Source organism: Prorops nasuta, unplaced genomic scaffold, assembly GCF_024137725.1.
Source record: "Prorops nasuta isolate Cenicafe-Biocafe unplaced genomic scaffold, Cenicafe_Pnas_1.2 PNAS00007, whole genome shotgun sequence".
NCBI classification, from domain to species: Eukaryota; Metazoa; Arthropoda; class Insecta; order Hymenoptera; family Bethylidae; genus Prorops; species Prorops nasuta.
This window is the reverse complement of record NW_027116804.1, coordinates 1,787,957-1,805,358: the sequence shown is the minus strand read 5'-3', so window position 1 is coordinate 1,805,358 and position 17,402 is coordinate 1,787,957. Positions and strand designations below refer to the sequence as shown.

The 17,402-nt window shown below is 35.3% G+C and overlaps 1 protein-coding gene across 1 annotated transcript in view; it reads right to left on the bottom strand.

Moving 5' to 3' along the window:
- Window positions 1-2,267: 2,267 nt before the first annotated feature.
- The window catches only part of LOC136774828 (uncharacterized), a 35,095-nt gene continuing 19,960 nt past the window's right edge, over window positions 2,268-17,402 (bottom strand). Inside the window, exons 15-19 of the mRNA XM_066729313.1 lie at window positions 5,047-5,121; window positions 4,144-4,257; window positions 3,126-3,251; window positions 2,625-2,750; window positions 2,268-2,476 (exon numbers count right to left, since the gene is read on the bottom strand). Of these exons, the coding sequence (XP_066585410.1) occupies window positions 2,268-2,476; window positions 2,625-2,750; window positions 3,126-3,251; window positions 4,144-4,257; window positions 5,047-5,121 (650 nt within the window). The remainder of the gene's footprint in view (window positions 2,477-2,624; window positions 2,751-3,125; window positions 3,252-4,143; window positions 4,258-5,046; window positions 5,122-17,402) is intronic.

Below are 17,402 nucleotides of genomic sequence, written 5' to 3'. Positions count from 1 at the left end.
CGTTAAATTCCCCACCTGAATTATCCACCTTGGATTTACGAGAATCATCATTAAATCGTTGGCAAACCGTAAATCGAATCACCGAGACCTTTTGGAAGAAGTGGTCTTCCGAATACTTACACACGTTGCAACATAGACCGAAATGGCAGAACTCTAACTCGGAATTCGGTGAAGGAGATTTGGTGCTTGTCAAAGTACCTAACAATCCTCCCCGTATGTGGACCTTGGGGCGGATTCTCAAACTAGTTCCTGGGGTGGACGGAGTAGCTCGCGTAGCTGTCCTTAAAACCGCGAGAAAAGAGATTCAACGGAGTCTCTCGCAACTCTGTAAACTCCCCTCTTAGCCCTCACTTTGGGTCGTATCAGGGTCTAGTTTCACCCTACTTTCCGGCATCCTGGGACTCTTCAGGTTGTCATCTCTCCTTCTCAAGCTTCCTGGGACTCTTCAGGTTGCTTAAACTTTCTTTCCCCGGTTTCCTGGGACTCTTCAGGTTACCACCTCCCCTCTCGGGCGTCCTGGGACTCTTCAGGTCGTCCTGTTTCCTGTTCCAAACCTTCGGAACACCTATGATTTCCGCCATGTCTTTTCTTCCAAAACTCCAACAATACTTACTGAGTCTTCGTACTCATCATTTGCCTTTTTTGGTGCAGCGATATTTGAGCATGGCGGATTATCCATGGGCCCACCTACTGGGCGTAGGATATGAGGACGAGGGGGACGACGTCCTAGAATTACATGCCCCCCGGGAGGAAAGTGAATTTCGGCGGCTGTTCAGCCATGTCCTCCCGGCGGGGCCGAATGAGGAGCCGGCACCACCACCACCATCCAAACCGCGGGTCAGACGGCAGAGGCCCGTTATGGCCTCACAGAAGCGCATTGCCTCAGTGAACTGGGCTGGGAAAACCCTGGATGATCCCAGTGCCAGGGAGCTTGAGCGCAATGCGCAAAAAATCACAGTACGCGCATTCGGGCAAACCATAGAGGTGCCCCTTTATACGGCCCTTAAGTTACGCCGATGGAAGGCCTGGGCCCCACAGGGCAAGATCACCCTACGGTGGCCCCCGCTTTGGAGCTTCACTCCGCAAAGCTTCAAATGAAGCCCAAAAAATAGTCGTCTCGTCCCTATCTGTTTTGTATATTTTATTTTTATTTTTATTTTTATTTTTATTTTTGTAAATAAAATCGTTAAACTCAGTTAATTTTATTCTTCCTTCTTGACGCCATCGCGTCAACGGGGGGAGTTTGTTCGAGATCGGGAGGAGCAAAAATGCTGAGAAGTAGATTCCACATTTTCTGCGATATCTCCCTATCTCTATTGCGTTCACAGGGGACGGCTATACCAACAGCGTATAGCCGCTACCTCTATCTCACTCTATCTCTCACCGCGGCGCGCTTGCGCGTCTACTGGCCCTGGCGCGTCGCGGCCGCGGCACAGCTTGCGCGCCTGGCCACTAGGTGGCCAGCGCCACGAGCAGCTCTCTCGCTGGCAAGTTTCGTGCCGCGGAATTATATAGATGGGTCCTTGATAAGGACCCATCGCACCCTCGCCTTGCTCGACCGCTGTATAGCAGCAGCAACCGCAGCAACGAAGCAGCTTTTGTTCGCCTACACGGCACTTAACTGACGCCTCAACGGCAGCGCCTCCACTTGGGCAACTTTTTGGGATACTTTGGTAAGTATCACCCACCACCCACTGCCTACCAAGAGGGGACTACCCCTCTGCGGCACATTCCTCCCTCCTTAAGGGAGATTTCTCCGGGGACTGCCCGGGAGAAATTCAACCCTCTCCTTCCCCTCCACACTGCCTCCGAGGACTACCTCGGACCCAGTGTTCCGACCCCCAAGTCCAGGGCTCTCGACGAGTCGGGTAGTGGGAGGGGTAGAATTCACCCTAGGGGTTGGGGTGGCTCGGAGCCACTTGAGCTCTTGGAGAAGGCGGCCGAAGGGCAAGGGGACTTCCCCTTCCCTAAAACCACTTCTCCAACTTCGCTTCCTCCCGGGGCTGGGGATTTTACTAGGGAATACCCTAGGGAAATTGTCCAGTCCGGGAGCTTATAAGTCCGCGCTCCTTTCTGGGGAATTCTAGTCTCTGGGGTTCTTGGGAAACTTCGTCTACCGAAATTCCCTAGAATTTGACGACGACAAATTCCCTAGGAAGACGATCATTTTTAACTTAGCGGTTCTTTTGTAAAAATATTGTAAACTTTTGTATATATTTATTTATTAAATAAAAACTCTTTTACCACATAACCTGGCTTAGAATACTTTATTTTAGAATAAGGCCTTCCTTTCTGACCACAGGTTCGGAGCCAACTTGAGGCACTGTTTCGCACAAACATATATTCGTACCTCTTTCTCCTTTTAATTTATTTATGTAATCAATGTCCTTTTCTAATGCTACCAGTATGTTATCATTTACTTTTAGCTTACATACTTTACTAGAATTATTGGATTCAATAATTGCAGAAATGCACTCTAGAAATGAAATATTTAAGTTTATTATTAATTATTTATATAGGTAAAATTTAATTGCATGAAAAACTATTGCATACATCATATGCCAAAAGCCTCAACTATGTCATATATTTGAGAAACAAGATAGATATTTAAAGAAGAATAATACCTGTATTATTATTAACTTCATCTTCTTTATGAATACCATTTGTACTATTTGTTAGTGTATTATTACAAAATTCAATGATTGTGGAACTGTGCTTAAATTCTGTAGATGGATCCATCAAAACAGATGCTGAAAGGGTTTTAATCATATAAACACAAAGTAACATACTAGTTAATTTTTAATTAGTATTATCATTAAAACAATTAAAAAAAGTTAATTATATATGTTTGTATTAAAATACATTTTAAAAAGATACAATTTTTACACTTAATATTAGTTAGAAGCAAAATCAACAGCGAAGCACCATAGTACAGATCAATACTTCTTACATAGATGTTCCTCATCCAAAATCAAAACAATTACTGGAAAATTATCATTTGCTGATAGGGTTAATATCTGTCATATTACAATAACTTCGATATTCTGTACTGTGTTGAGTAAAATATCTATTTTCCTAAATTTCCATTAAAATAACAAAACTGTATGCCAAAAGCATATTCGTACCTTTTTCTCTTTCTGATTTATTTATATAATCAATGTTCTTGTCTAACACTACCATTGCGCCATCATTTACTTTAAGATTACATTCTTTGTTAGAATTGTTGGATAACGTAATTGCTAAAGTGCACTCTTAAAAAAAAAAAATTATTTTTACTATAAACGATTTTTATAGGTAAAATTTTCTTACCTAAAAGATAGAGCTGTACATGTAATTGAATGTTGTAAGTCAAATCTTCAACTATAGATTTGCTTGCTCTACACTATCCAATGAGATTTGTTTTCGTTACCTACAGTTTCTTCTTTACTCAGAAGAACTATATAATATATTATACCATACAAAATGTACACATTTAATAAACAGTGTAGAAATTGCAAGCAGCAAAAATAAACCTATAGTAATATACAGCAAGTACAATCTATAGCTGTGCACTATTCAACTTTCTGCAATATAAGGTAACTATCAGAATTGCATTAACTACTTAGGAAATAATATAGGGTAGTCAAGAATGACAAATAATCAGCATTATTATCACCTTTGTGCTCTTTATAAATAATAATTCTGATTGTTAACATTGTATTGGCAGGAAAGTCATTAAATATTGAATAGCCATTTGAATCTTTATACAGAGCTACCAAAAGAGATTTTGAAAGAGATTAAATTTCACACAAAATATTATAAGTAAATTTTTAAATACTGTTTTATAAGATTAAAATAAAAAGAATGAATATAGGCTTAATTTCATAGAAATCTCCCGTACTACATTTAAAGTGAAAGCTCGAATATTTCAAAAATTGGAGAAAACAGAACAGCTATTCATGAGCAGAGTATGCATTTGAAATTATAATATATTTAAATTATACTAAAACTATTTTTGAAATTGAATAATAGGTAATCACAGAATTACATCCATAAGAATATATTGTTTTACATGAATGATGTTTGTAGCAGTCATTCATAAAAATAATTCCCTTAATTTAGAATATATGTTAATATTGAAAATAGGAAATAAGATAATCATACCAGCAGCCTTTTTAAATCTTTTTGTAGATTGTATATTGACAGTTTTACTCATCTTCCTTCTCAACTGTTTTTCATAATGCTCATCTTTGATATTGTTTAATTCTTTAACTGGGTCTGAAATTTAGTATGAAAAAATAATAATTATTTATACAAATTCTTTCTTTTATCAATATTTTACTTTAGCATATTATACAAAAATATTATCTTTAAGAATTCTTTATAGAAACATTAAAATTTCAGCGCACTAAAAGATAATATACACAAAAATGCTTTTGCAATATTAGATACAAAATTAATTTCTTACTTAGCAGAAATTATAATGTATGATAACTAGCTATACCTAGTAAACTGAGTTAATATAAGCTTTGTGAGATAAATATGAAAAGTACAAGTAAAATAATTTAAGATTAAAAAATCTATAAAGCAAAAATGATAATAGTTGACTGAAGGTAATTTTTATATTTCCACATACAGTGTTATACCAAACGTTAATAGCTGTGTTTTATTTAGTTAAACTTTACATATTTCTGTCTTTATTCATTGTATACGTTAACGCTGTAAAAATTGCACAAAGTGTAAAAAGTGTAACAACTTTCTGCTATAACGAACAGACTTAATGTCTCCAATATTGTAGTTATTTTTCAAAATAAAACTAATATATGATAAATCAAATAATAATTTCCCAACTTGAAGTCATTGATGTTGTTTGAAAGAGATTAAAGATTGTTTAGAACATATTTTCTTACATAATTCACAAAGCTTACGATTTTACTTTACTCCACCATTAGAGTTAACAAAAATATTGTATACAGTTATTTTTGCTGCGACTCAATAGATCTACTAAAGAACTTGTACGGTCTATAAAATTTCCAAAAAAACTACAATCTAAATTTTTACACTTACCTTTTTCACTGTCACTCATCTTCTGTTTGTTGTTCTCCAGTTGTGATTTCATATTTTCCAGCTTACCATAATCATCTGCAATTAATTTCAGCTCATGAATCTGGTTAATAATTATTTCTGAGAAAAAAACCAACCTCGTTTTATTACGGTTCTATTTCAATTATTATTAAGCACACATTGCACTTATATAAAATGACTTGTATATAAATTAATTTATTAAATATTTAGCGAGAAATAAAATGAGGTATTGTTTATTATTTTATACATACCGTCACAGCTTATAATCTGACCATCGTAGCGATTTCCATTTTTGTATTTTATGGATGTTTTATTTTTTTTAATTATTATATCCGTTCTGTTACATATATAAAAAATATCGTCCGTAAACAAAACTAATGCATACATTTTTAAATTTAATAACAAATATAAAGGAAACGAAACTAAAAAGATCACAGATGATCACAGATCACCGGAAAGACACCTCTCGTATACCTATCCTGTCTTGCAAACTCAATAGAAGAACTGAGAAATACAAAGGGAGGTAGAAGGCGCTGGCGATATTCGCCACCGTTTACTATAGTATATGCCAGTCCCTGACAATAGCTGTGTTTCAGAATTCACTGTACGTTATGCGAAAGTTATTTATATTCATTTAATGCTTCAAATTATTGACATAATAGGTAGTTTCCCTTTATATACCTAAAGTAAATATAGCGACTCATTTTTACACAGTTACAAGTTACATAAACTGTACTTAATTGAGTTTTAGCGTAAAAAGAAAGCACCTGGTCTTCGCAGTAGTATTTATTTGCAATACATTTTTAAACACGGCCATCCCATATACTTTTGGCCAGCCACCTCAAAAGCTTTATGATTTAACCATTAACTCGTGAAGCTCAGAACACACCCTCTGGTTAAAGTTAAATCGTAGTTAAAATAGTATAGTTCCTGTCACTAAAACTACTATAACCACGGGCTAACTTTAACCGGAGGCTTTGTCCTGTGCCTTAAAGAAAACGGCAAAACATGTTGAACATAGACACAAACTGGCAAAGATCCGCCAGATGGCGCTGGTAACATTCACCACTGTTGATGACATATATAGGACGTTTACGTTCGTGATCCGATCCAGATCACGATCCAATCTAGCCGCAGGAATGCAATGTCGAAAAAAAAAATTACTAAATGGATCAGAGGTTTCCGCGAGAGCTCGATCCGATCCAAGCAGGAGATTCAGAAGGTTGATGATCAGACTGATCAGACAGATTTGGCTACCGCATTGGGGTATTACTGACGTACCAAAAGCGAACGGCATTGACGTAATTGAAGTGACAATAACTATTATCCAAAATAATTTTGATTTAAAAATATATAAAAAAGATAAGGTGATATTATGGAAAGCAATTATATTTAAAATGACATAAGCTTAAGGCATATTTTTGAAAATTCTTTGATATGGATATTGTACAAAGTGATAGAGTTAATATTGATTTCTTTCTTTAGATTTATGAGATAGAATAATGAATAGAAGTTGACAATAGCATAGGTATATTAATGATATAGAATAAATAACATCTGAAAATATTTGTTTTTTTAATTACTATTTATATGTAACACATCAGATCCAAGTAAAAGTATAGATTCTACTTGTTATAATAATAACTTAATTCTACATATATGTTTAATGTATGATAAAAAAATAAATAGCATTTATAATTCTTGAAACAACAGTATAAGCTTTGCTAATACTATGTGTCAAATAAAAAATTACCCACTTTATACATTTTAGTAATAATTTAAAATTTACTATTATTTAGAAAGCTTAAAAAATTTCTTTCTGAAGTCATATTTGAGCAGTGTCTCCTCTTCACAATTGCCTTATCAAGAACAAGCATAATTAATGGAATCAGTTGTTGAAGGCTTTTATACATGTAAAAGGAATACGCCTGAGGTAAAAACTTTTACGAAAACATAAATAGTACATTTTCTTATTTCTGGTAGCTCATATAGTCATATCACCTCTTCGTAAAAGGTTTTACCCCATGCGTAGTCCTTTACATGTGTAATATGCCTTCAACAATTGATTCGACTAATTATGCTTTTTCTTGATAAGGCACTTGTGAAGAGGAGACACTGCTCAAATATGACTTCAGAAAGAAGTATTATAAGCTTTCCAAATAATGAAAAATTTTAAATTATTACTAAAATGTATAAAGTGGGTAATTTTTTATTTGACACATAGTATTAGAAAAGCTTATACTGTTGTTTCAAGAATTATAAATGCTATTTATTTTTTTATCAAACATTAAAAATATATGTAGAATTAAGTTATTATTAAAATACAAGTAGAATCTACACTTTTACATGGATCTGATATGTGTTACGTATAAAAAGTAATCAAAAACACAAATATTTTCAGATATTATTTATTCTATAGGGTGTATTAGCAATGATGCTTTTAATTTTAACTACATATTCTTGAGCATAAAGTAAGTCGAAAAGTCCTATACTATAAGGTCCGGAAAAACATCATTGCTGAGATAAATAAATTTTAAACCGATAAATCAGGGCTTTGATTCAACGGAAAAATTACTTTACTCTCACTTTCGTTGACAGTTCCCATTTAAAAAACAAAAGAAGTCTATACTTCTCCAACGATCCGTATTGTCGTACACAGGCATACACATACGCACGCAATTATGCCGATATTAATATTACCTCCTAATGTCTTACATTCCTGATTCTGGTGCTAATGAAATTCATTTTCTGCCTATTTTTAAAAGGATCCTCGAAAGCACCCATTTAGTTGAAAGTTCTGGATAACGATACCGCGTTATTTGTAGATTATTCTTCAAGTCGTTTTACCTTTTCGGTGACGCGGCATATGAACTGCTCTAATCAAGGTAGTCAAGAAATAAGTATTATATTAAAGAAGCAATTATAAGAAATTTTATTTTTTTCTGTTTTACAAATATCTTACTGCTTTATCAGATAGAGCAGTTTGCTGTGTGCATCATTGGAAAATCAAAATTACTCGAAAAAAGATTCCCAAGTAAGGCCATAGTTTTCACTAGAAATTTCAATCTAAGTGAAGAGCTTGAGGGATCCCTTTAAGAATAAATAAGGCTTTTTTTATTTTATGAAGGGACAAGCCAAAATATTAAGAATAATTTTTTCTTTACGCCGTAGATTGCCCATAATTTTTACTTTACGCCGTAGATTGCCCATAATTTTTTCATAGTGTCTGTCTACATGCACTTGCCAGTAAAATTAGCCAATTTCTAGATCAGATTCTAGTTTATAGTGACTAGAAGTTGATATGGTCACCAAAAATAAATATTTTACAATTCACCAAACAAATCGTAATAAAGTGAAGAGAAAAGCATAAGCATTCACTAACTTGTCTCTAAAATCTTCTCGTACCTAAGTGTATGCAAAGACTATAAATAATCATTTACAGCATTACCAAAAAATTATTTTTAATTTTGTGCCTTGTCCTTTCATAAAATGAACAAAAGGCTTATTTATTCTTAAAGGGATTCCTCAAGCTCTCCACTTAGATTGGAATTTCTGGAGAAGACAATAGCCTTTCTTGAGAATCTATTTTCGAGTCATTTTCCTGTTCAAGTGATGCAGCAAACTGCTCTATCTGATAAAACAGTAAGATTTTTAAAAACAGAAAAAATGCAATTTCTTATAAGAGCTTTTTTAATATAATACTTATTTCTTGACTACTTAGAGCAGTTCATATGCCGCGTCACCTAAAAGATAAAACAAACTTAAAAGTTAATCTACAAATAACGACGTATCGTTATCCAGAATTTAAACTAAATGGGTGCTTTCGAGGATCCTTTTAAAAATAGGCAGAAAATGAATTTCATCAGCACCAGCATCAAGAATGTAAGGCATAAGGAGGTAATATTAATAATCGGCATAATTGCGTGCGTGTGTGTATATGCGTGTACAATGACCGCCACTAATGGCCTGCAAGATTTTATTGATGCGTTTAGGAACCATACTTCCTCATGGATTTTTCCCCGCCTGGACTGAGCGACTGGAAAGAGTATAGGATGTGTATGATAGGCTATCCTTGTTTAAATGCCTTAAAGAGAAAGAGAGAGCCTTATACCGCGTTCAACGTGGTTTCTCCAGGCCTTCGTTTCTTATTTTCCTATCTCGGACGTCGCCATTGCTCTTCTCTCTCTAACTCATAGATTTCTATCTGCGTCTTTGTCTAAAATAATTCTACGCCACTGGGTGATTTTTTGGTGAGTCTATACCACTGGACCTATCTGTGAGTCTTGTGAGAGTGTAAAAAGTGCAGAAATGTCAGTTTGGCAGCGCGGATTTTTAATTAAACGAGTGTTAGTATAAATTGTTAAAGAGTTTTAATTTGTTGGAAAATGTTAACCAGTTATAGTGAAGTTATAAAATTTTTAATGACTTTTCTGGATTATCGAAAAAAACAGGTATAATAAATTTTTTATACTTTTAAAAACTTACATTACGTATTAAGGAAATATATTAAGTTAATTCTTGTCAAAATTAACTTAATATGTAAATGTATGAAACAAATAGATTCATGAATTTAAATAAGAAATACATAATAAAAAATATTATTATAATTTTTTAAATAAAATGCAGATCCTAGTGTATTTATTATCATGTATAGTTAATTGGTAAAATTACTGCTAATTATAATGTCTCTTTTTCCTAGGTGTAAAGGTTCTATGGAAGGTCCTACCAGGAGTAAAGTGCATACGTCATACTGATTTCAACCAGAGGAATTAAGCAACGCTAAGGAATGGAACACAGATTCATATCACGCAGCATGCTCTCCACATCTATAATAAGCCAACCTGTTTTCTTAGATAAGTAATATTACTGATAACCATATATAAAATGTATTCAAACATGATCCTTTGTGGTTTCCCTTATGTTTCGCAGGTCAAATGTTCTAATAAGGCTGATGAGCTGCATCCAATTGGTGAATAAAAATGAGGCCAGGCTATGTGTCAATTCTGCTGCTTCAAATTTGGAATCTCCATGCAGAAGCCAAATGGAAATATTAAAAAAAGATTTGTTATTCAGGTATTATTTAACAATGATCTAAATGCATTAATATGGCTATTACTGGTAGTCATTTTTCAAACTTGTTTATATCTAAACTTATTTTCTTTGCTGTTTTAGGTCCAGTAAATATTAATAGATTTGGCTGTCAGTATTTGGTCTCAATAACTGTCCTGCATTACAATAAATGGAGACTAGTAAAGCTGATGAACTGCATCCAAGTGGTGAATAAAAATGAGGCCAGGCTATGTGTAAATGCTGCTGCCTCGAATCTGGAATCTCCATGCAGAAGCCAAATGGAAATATTAAAAAAAGATTTGTTATTCAGGTATTATTTAACAATGATCTAAATGCATCAGTATGGCTAATTTCATTTACAAATTTAAGTAAACTTATCCTCTTTATCTTACACTTTTCAATTTGAAATAAATGATTGATATTCCATGAATGGATAGTCTCTTTTAATCAATATTATTTGTAACAACAATTTATTAATATATACTAATAAACTGCGATTATTTATAATAAATAAAATTGAAATAATCTTTATACAATGCATTTTATTTTATTAAAACCACATATAGTTAATACCTTATAAAATAGTAATAATTTCATTTATCAATTAATAATATTTCAATAAACTAATACATTTTACAATAATCTACAAAGCTTTACTTCCCGAACACAATAAATACATTCATTTACTATGATTATAATTATTTTGAGCATGGATGCAAATACATATTCAAAGTAGAATTACCCATAGGTAAGTAAAAATATAGATTTATCTGTGGGATTCATGACAAATAATGACGTTTAAACATAAAAAGGAGAAAAAGTAAGAAGCTAATTAAAATCGTCAGAAAAAGGTATATTGCTCTTGAACCTATTGCAATAAATCTTTTATAATTCACAGTATAATATATAAACGTAATCTAAATAAAGAAAAGAAGAATATTTTGAAAGATTAATTCATTATCCTGTAACCTACTTTCTATATATAAGATTTTCTTTCATCTCTATTTATAATCTAGGACAGTTATTCAAAGCAAATACTGATAGCCAAATCTATTAATATTTACTGGACCTAAAACAGCAAAGAAAATAAGTTTAGATATAAACAAGTTTGAAAAATGACTACCAGTAATAGCCATATTGATGCATTTAGATCATTGTTAAATAATACCTGAATAACAAATCTTTTTTTAATATTTCCATTTGGCTTCTGCATGGAGATTCAAGATTCGAAGCAGCAGCATTTACACATAGCCTGGCCTCATTTTTAATCACCACTTGGATGCAGTTCATCAGCTTTACTAGTCTCCATTTATTATAATGCAGGACAGTTATTGAGACCAAATACTGACAGCCAAATCTATTAATATTTACTGGACCTAAAACAGCAAAGAAAATAAGTTTAGATATAAACAAGTTTGAAAAATGACTACCAGTAATAGCCATATTGATGCATTTAGATCATTGTTAAATAATACCTGAATAACAAATCTTTTTTTTAATATTTCCATTTGGCTTCTGCATGGAGATTCCAAATTTGAAGCAGCAGAATTGACACATAGCCTGGCCTAATTTTTATTCACCAATTGGATGCAGCTCATCAGCCTTATTAGAACATTTGACCTGTGAAACATAAGAGAAACCACAAAGGATCATGTTTGAATACATTTTATATATGGTTATCAGTAATATTACTTATCTAAGGAAACAGGTTGGCTTATTATAGATGTGGAGAGCATGCTGCGTGATCTGAATCTGTGTTCCATTCCTTAGCGTTGCTTAATTCCTCTGGTTGAAATCAGTATGACGTATGCACTTTACTCCTGGTAGGACCTTCCATAGAACCTTTACACCTGGGAAAAAGAGACATTATAATTAGAAGTAATTTTACCAATTAACTATACATGATAATAAATATGCAAGGATCTGCATTTTATTTAAAAAATTATAATAATATTTTTTATTATGTATTTCTTATTTAAATTCATGAATCTATTTGTTTCATACATTTATATATTAAGTTAATTTTGACAAGAATTAACTTAATATATTTCCTTAATACGTAATGTAAGTTTTTAGAAGTATAAAAAATTTATTATACCTGTTTTTTTCGATAATCCAGAAAAGTCATTAAAAATTTTATAACTTCACTATAACTGGTTAACATTTTCCAACAAATTAAAACTCTTTAACAATTTATACTAACACTCGTTTGATTAAAACTCCGCGCTGCCAGACTGACATTTCTGCACTTTTCACACTCTCACAAGACTCACAGATAGGTCCAGTGGTATAGACTCACCAAAAAATCACCCAGTGGCGTAGAATTATTTTAGACAAAGACGCAGATAGAAATCTATGAGTTAGAGAGAGAAGAGCAATGGCGACGTCCGAGATAGGAAAATAAGAAACGAAGGCCTGGAGAAACCACGTTGAACACGGTATAAGGCTCTCTCTTTCTCTTTAAGGCATTTAAACAAGGATAGCCTATCATACATATCCTATACTCTTTCCAGTCACTCAATATAGAAACTGCTCCAGGCGGGGAAAAATCTATGGGGTGATAAGGTTCCTAAAAGCATCAAACAAATCTTGCAGGCCATTAGTGGCGGTCATTGTACAACAATACGGATTGGCGGAGAAGTACAAACTTCTTTTGTTTTTTGAAGGGGAACTGTTAACGAAAGTGAAAGTAAAGTCATTTTTCCGTTGAATCAAAGCTCTGATTTATCGGTTTAAAATTGATTTATCTCAGCAATGATGCTTTTCCGGACCTTATAGTATAGGACTTTTCGACTTAGTTTATGATCAAGAATATGTGATTAAAATTAAAAGCATCATTGCTGATACACCCTATATATCATTAATATACCTATGCTATTTTCATCTTTTATTGATTGTTGTATTTCATAAATCTAAAGAAAAAAATCAATATTAATTCTAAGAATGTGTAGGTATTTCTGCATTGTCATTAGATCCGGCAGCTTATATTTGATATAAAAAGCATTTTTTGTTAAAAAAAAAGCATGAGTCAAACAAAATCTATATAGGAGAGAACATCTCTTCCTACAAAATATATTCACTTTTAAACTTCAGAAAATTTGGACACCGATGGTTGATCAAAACTCCATTTATTTATGCGTTATATGACTGAGCAAAAATCATAAACTTTGCAAGTGACAATTTTTTAAAAAAAAAACCGCCATACTTAATTCTGTAGTCAGCATTTTTTTATTTTTAGACTGCATTCTGATTCAGCACACCTAAAAGCAAAAAGTCAAACCGTAGACCCAACTACTGTTTCGTTAAATATTTGAAATTCAGTTACAAAAACATAATATAAAATCGACCGTCTTCATCGCTAATGGGTTCTTAAAAAAATCATTTACTATTACAAATTTTGATAATATACGAGTATTCGGAAAAGGTTTTATGGTCTTCAAATATACCGTCTTATAAATGAATATGATTTTGGTGTGAGTAACACTTAATTTCATTTAGATTCTTGAATAGAACTATGAAATATAATTGTTTTTAATTTAAAAAATAATGTATACAGGTTTTAATGTTATGTACGCTCTATAATTGTCATTTTTCATGGTTTCTCATCTTGTTCCTGTATTTCACGTTGCATATTGGAAATTTTTTTTTTGATATATCTTATTAAATAATATGTACATCCGAAAAATTAAGATAAATTGTAATAGCTGAAGACTATGTAGATCTATGTATATTATATATCAGTACTTTCTATATGGTCTTCATAATTCACGCTTTATAAACATATATATATATATATATAAATAGTCAATATGTATTTCAATAAAGAGGGTTCTTTATGCCGAAAGGCTTTTTCCCTTCAATTTTTGTTTCTTTAATTACCTCTCCACCAATCCATAACCACTTCCGGAAAATTCTAAAAGTGTGTCATAGAATTTATAAAAAAAGAGAAAATAAGACAAGCAATAAATACACACAGTTGTTAGAAATATACTATTAATGTTAAAAGAAGTGTTTTATATGAATTCCTAAAAGTGGCTACATTAGTCTAAGTCAGAATGAATGTACGTCATTGTTGTACAGGATTTATTAAAATATATGTATATATTTCTTGAAAAGTGTTAATTATCCCTACAATCGCAACCCCCCCAATCTCTTTCTCCTTCTTCTCTCTCTCTCTAAGGCGTCCACTGCTTAACGTAAGAGGGGGGAGGCCACTTGTGTACCCCACGAGTTTAACGTCGGGGGGAGCAGGGCGCGATACAATGCGCACAACCGCACGAGGAGAGGGGGCAATTCCCCTACTTTCCTTCCACCCGCGGGACCCCGAACCCCTCGCCCATCGGTCTCAGCCGAGGAGTGGGGCATTCTTTGGGGGTACCCATGTGACGTCTCCCCTCTTACATGAAATTCCTATAGTGGATCTGTGGATGGGTGCGCTCATTCTAGTTTGTGCACTTCGACCGAAAAAGTCTCAAAGATAATTATTATTTAAAAAAAAAATGTACGACGAAATCTACGCACACCTCTACGATTTCATATGGTATTTAAAAAGGATAAATCCTGATAAAAAGCTTCTGGAGAAAATTAGAGACCGTAAGTTACGACAAATTAAATAATATTTTTTTGCTTATAACAAATTAAATAATATATATTTATTTTTGAATTATCCGCTTACAGTTTTAAGGGATAAAATTATTGAGAAGGAGCATAAAAAATATTTACGTAAAGGAATTGAAATAAGGAATGCTCAATGGGAAGAAGAAGTTATGTACAATTTTAACTTCCAAGAAGATTTTGATTATTTTGGAATCCGTTGGATGCAGGAAGGTGTTTGGGGGTCACCCAACCTCCAATACAAAGACCCTGATGATGAGGAAGGGTGGCCCCAATTAGGAGCGAAAAATATATTTGCAATTTTTTTAATATTTAATTGTTATATTTAATTATACCTTTTTTAAATTACAATGTTTAAAAAAAAAACATCTTTATACAATTCTTTTCTTTATTAAAATACATATGTATAATTTTCCTCATCCATGTCCAAAAGTTCCACTACCACTGTTAGAATCACTACTGAAGTGATAATTGCTCTCCTCTCCGTATTCAAAGAATAAAAGACCCTACATTAGCATTATGAAACACTCTATACCTAGTAAGATAATATAAGCCCTCTCTCTCTCTCTCTCTCTCTCTCTCTCTCTCTCTCTAAGGCGTCCACTGCTTAACGTAAGAGGGGGGAGGTCACATGTGTACCCCACACCAAAGGAGTTTAACGTGGGTGACACACATACACACACAATGCGCATAACCGCACGAGGAGAGGGGGCACTTCCCCTACTTCCCCTACACCCGCGGGACACCGACCCCTTCGCCCATTGGTCTCAGCCGAGGAGTAGGGCAATTCCCCTACTTCCCCTACCCCCGCGGAACCCCGACCCACTCGCCACCCGGTCCCAGAATCCTCCTAGCCACACTACTGCTACATAACTTGAAAGATCCAGTAGGGAGATTAAATCGATGAGCCCTCGAATTACAACATCATTCGTTCGATGTGGTTCATCGTAAAGGCGCATTGCATCACGTACCCGATGCATTATCACGCGCCCTCCCAGTAGGCACCGAAAATGAATGCGTCTCCGCGGTTAATGAAGAGAATAGCGAAAATTTGGTCACACATTGGCGTATCGACTTCGAGAGCGACCCGTGGTATACAGCACGACGCGGAAAGGTAATTCAGTGACCACGGGCTTACCCGGACTGAAAAGTTGAGGGAAAACGGCTGTATTGCCATTGGCCGGACGTGAGACTCGAATTGATAGGTCGCGATTATGATGCGTGGAAGTTGGTCCTCCCGCGATAGGCTCGACTTTTAGCCCTACAGGAAGCTCACAATAATACTTCCACAGGACATGCTGGCGTTCAGGAAACTCACGCTAGAATCTGCAAAGATTACTATTGGCCGGGAGTTTTCAAAGACGTCGTAGCATTTGTACGCGGGTGCTAAGTCTGTCAGCAACATAAAGCTGTACAGCTTGCCCCTGTAGGACTTATGGGAACTCGGGTAGTGGAGCGACCATGGACTGTTGTTGCCGGAGACATAATGGGCCCCTTCCCACCGAGTAAGGCCCAACAACGTTACGTAGTAGTCTTCCTCGACAACTTCAGTCGTTACGTGGAAATGCGAGCAATCCGCACAGCCGACGCCAAAAGCATCTTGGAAGCTTTTAGCGAGCTGGTTATTTACCGTTGGGGATTTACCAGAAATATTTCTTTGCGATAACGGTACCGAGTTCGTAAATAAGGAAGTGACCAAATTTCTAAATGAGCATCAGATTAGGCAATTTACTATTCAGCCGTATCACGCGCAGACTAACCCGGTAGAACGCGTGAATCGGGTAATTAAAACGATGATTAGGATATTTGTAGAGAGCGACCACCGAGACTGGGACGGACATCTCGCAGAATTGCGTTTCACGATTAATTCCGCGATGCATTCGTCGACTGGAGTATCTCCCGCGTTACTTAACCTCGGTCGAGACCCAGTAATTACTCCGAATCTACGGCGAGAGATTGAAGGTTCTCGTACAATACTTAGGAGCGACCCCGAGAATTGGGTGGCGCGACTAAAACGTCTTCCTTTGATTCATGATATCGTGCAGGTAGAGATGGAAAAAGCGAGTGCCCGTCAAGCCCGTTATTACAATCGTGGCCGGCGCGATATCAGGTATCAAGTAGGAGACTTGGTGTGGCGGCGCAGTAGACCGTTATCGTCGTCAGCCGATAATTTTGCCGCGAAGTTAGCACCACCGTACGAGGGTTCGTTTAAAATAGTTCGCGTAATATCACCGGTCGTCTACGAGCTTGAGAATCAAGGCCGTAGTAATCCGAAGGTCCACGTTTCGGATCTGAAACCGTTTGTCGCGTCGTTCTTCGTTCCGGACGTCGATGAACCGGGTGAGGTAACCGTTGCGGGGGAAGGGAACGACGACCCTGCACCTTCCCAAAAACCGACCGGTAAACGGAAAGGGGCTCCGGGAAATCGGAAAATGTCGGTCGTGAGCGATTCGTCGGATTCCGCCCCGTATACGTGGACGTCACGCCTGCGTCCACGTCGAGACCCAACCTAACTCCCTAGCGAACCTGAGTGCGGACTTGTGTGTGTGATAGATGGATGAGTGTGTTGCGTGAATTTTTTTTCGAATGCGTGACGGTGCAATTCTCCTTGCAGAATGGATCTCTACCTACAACAGGTGGTAACCCACTGCTGG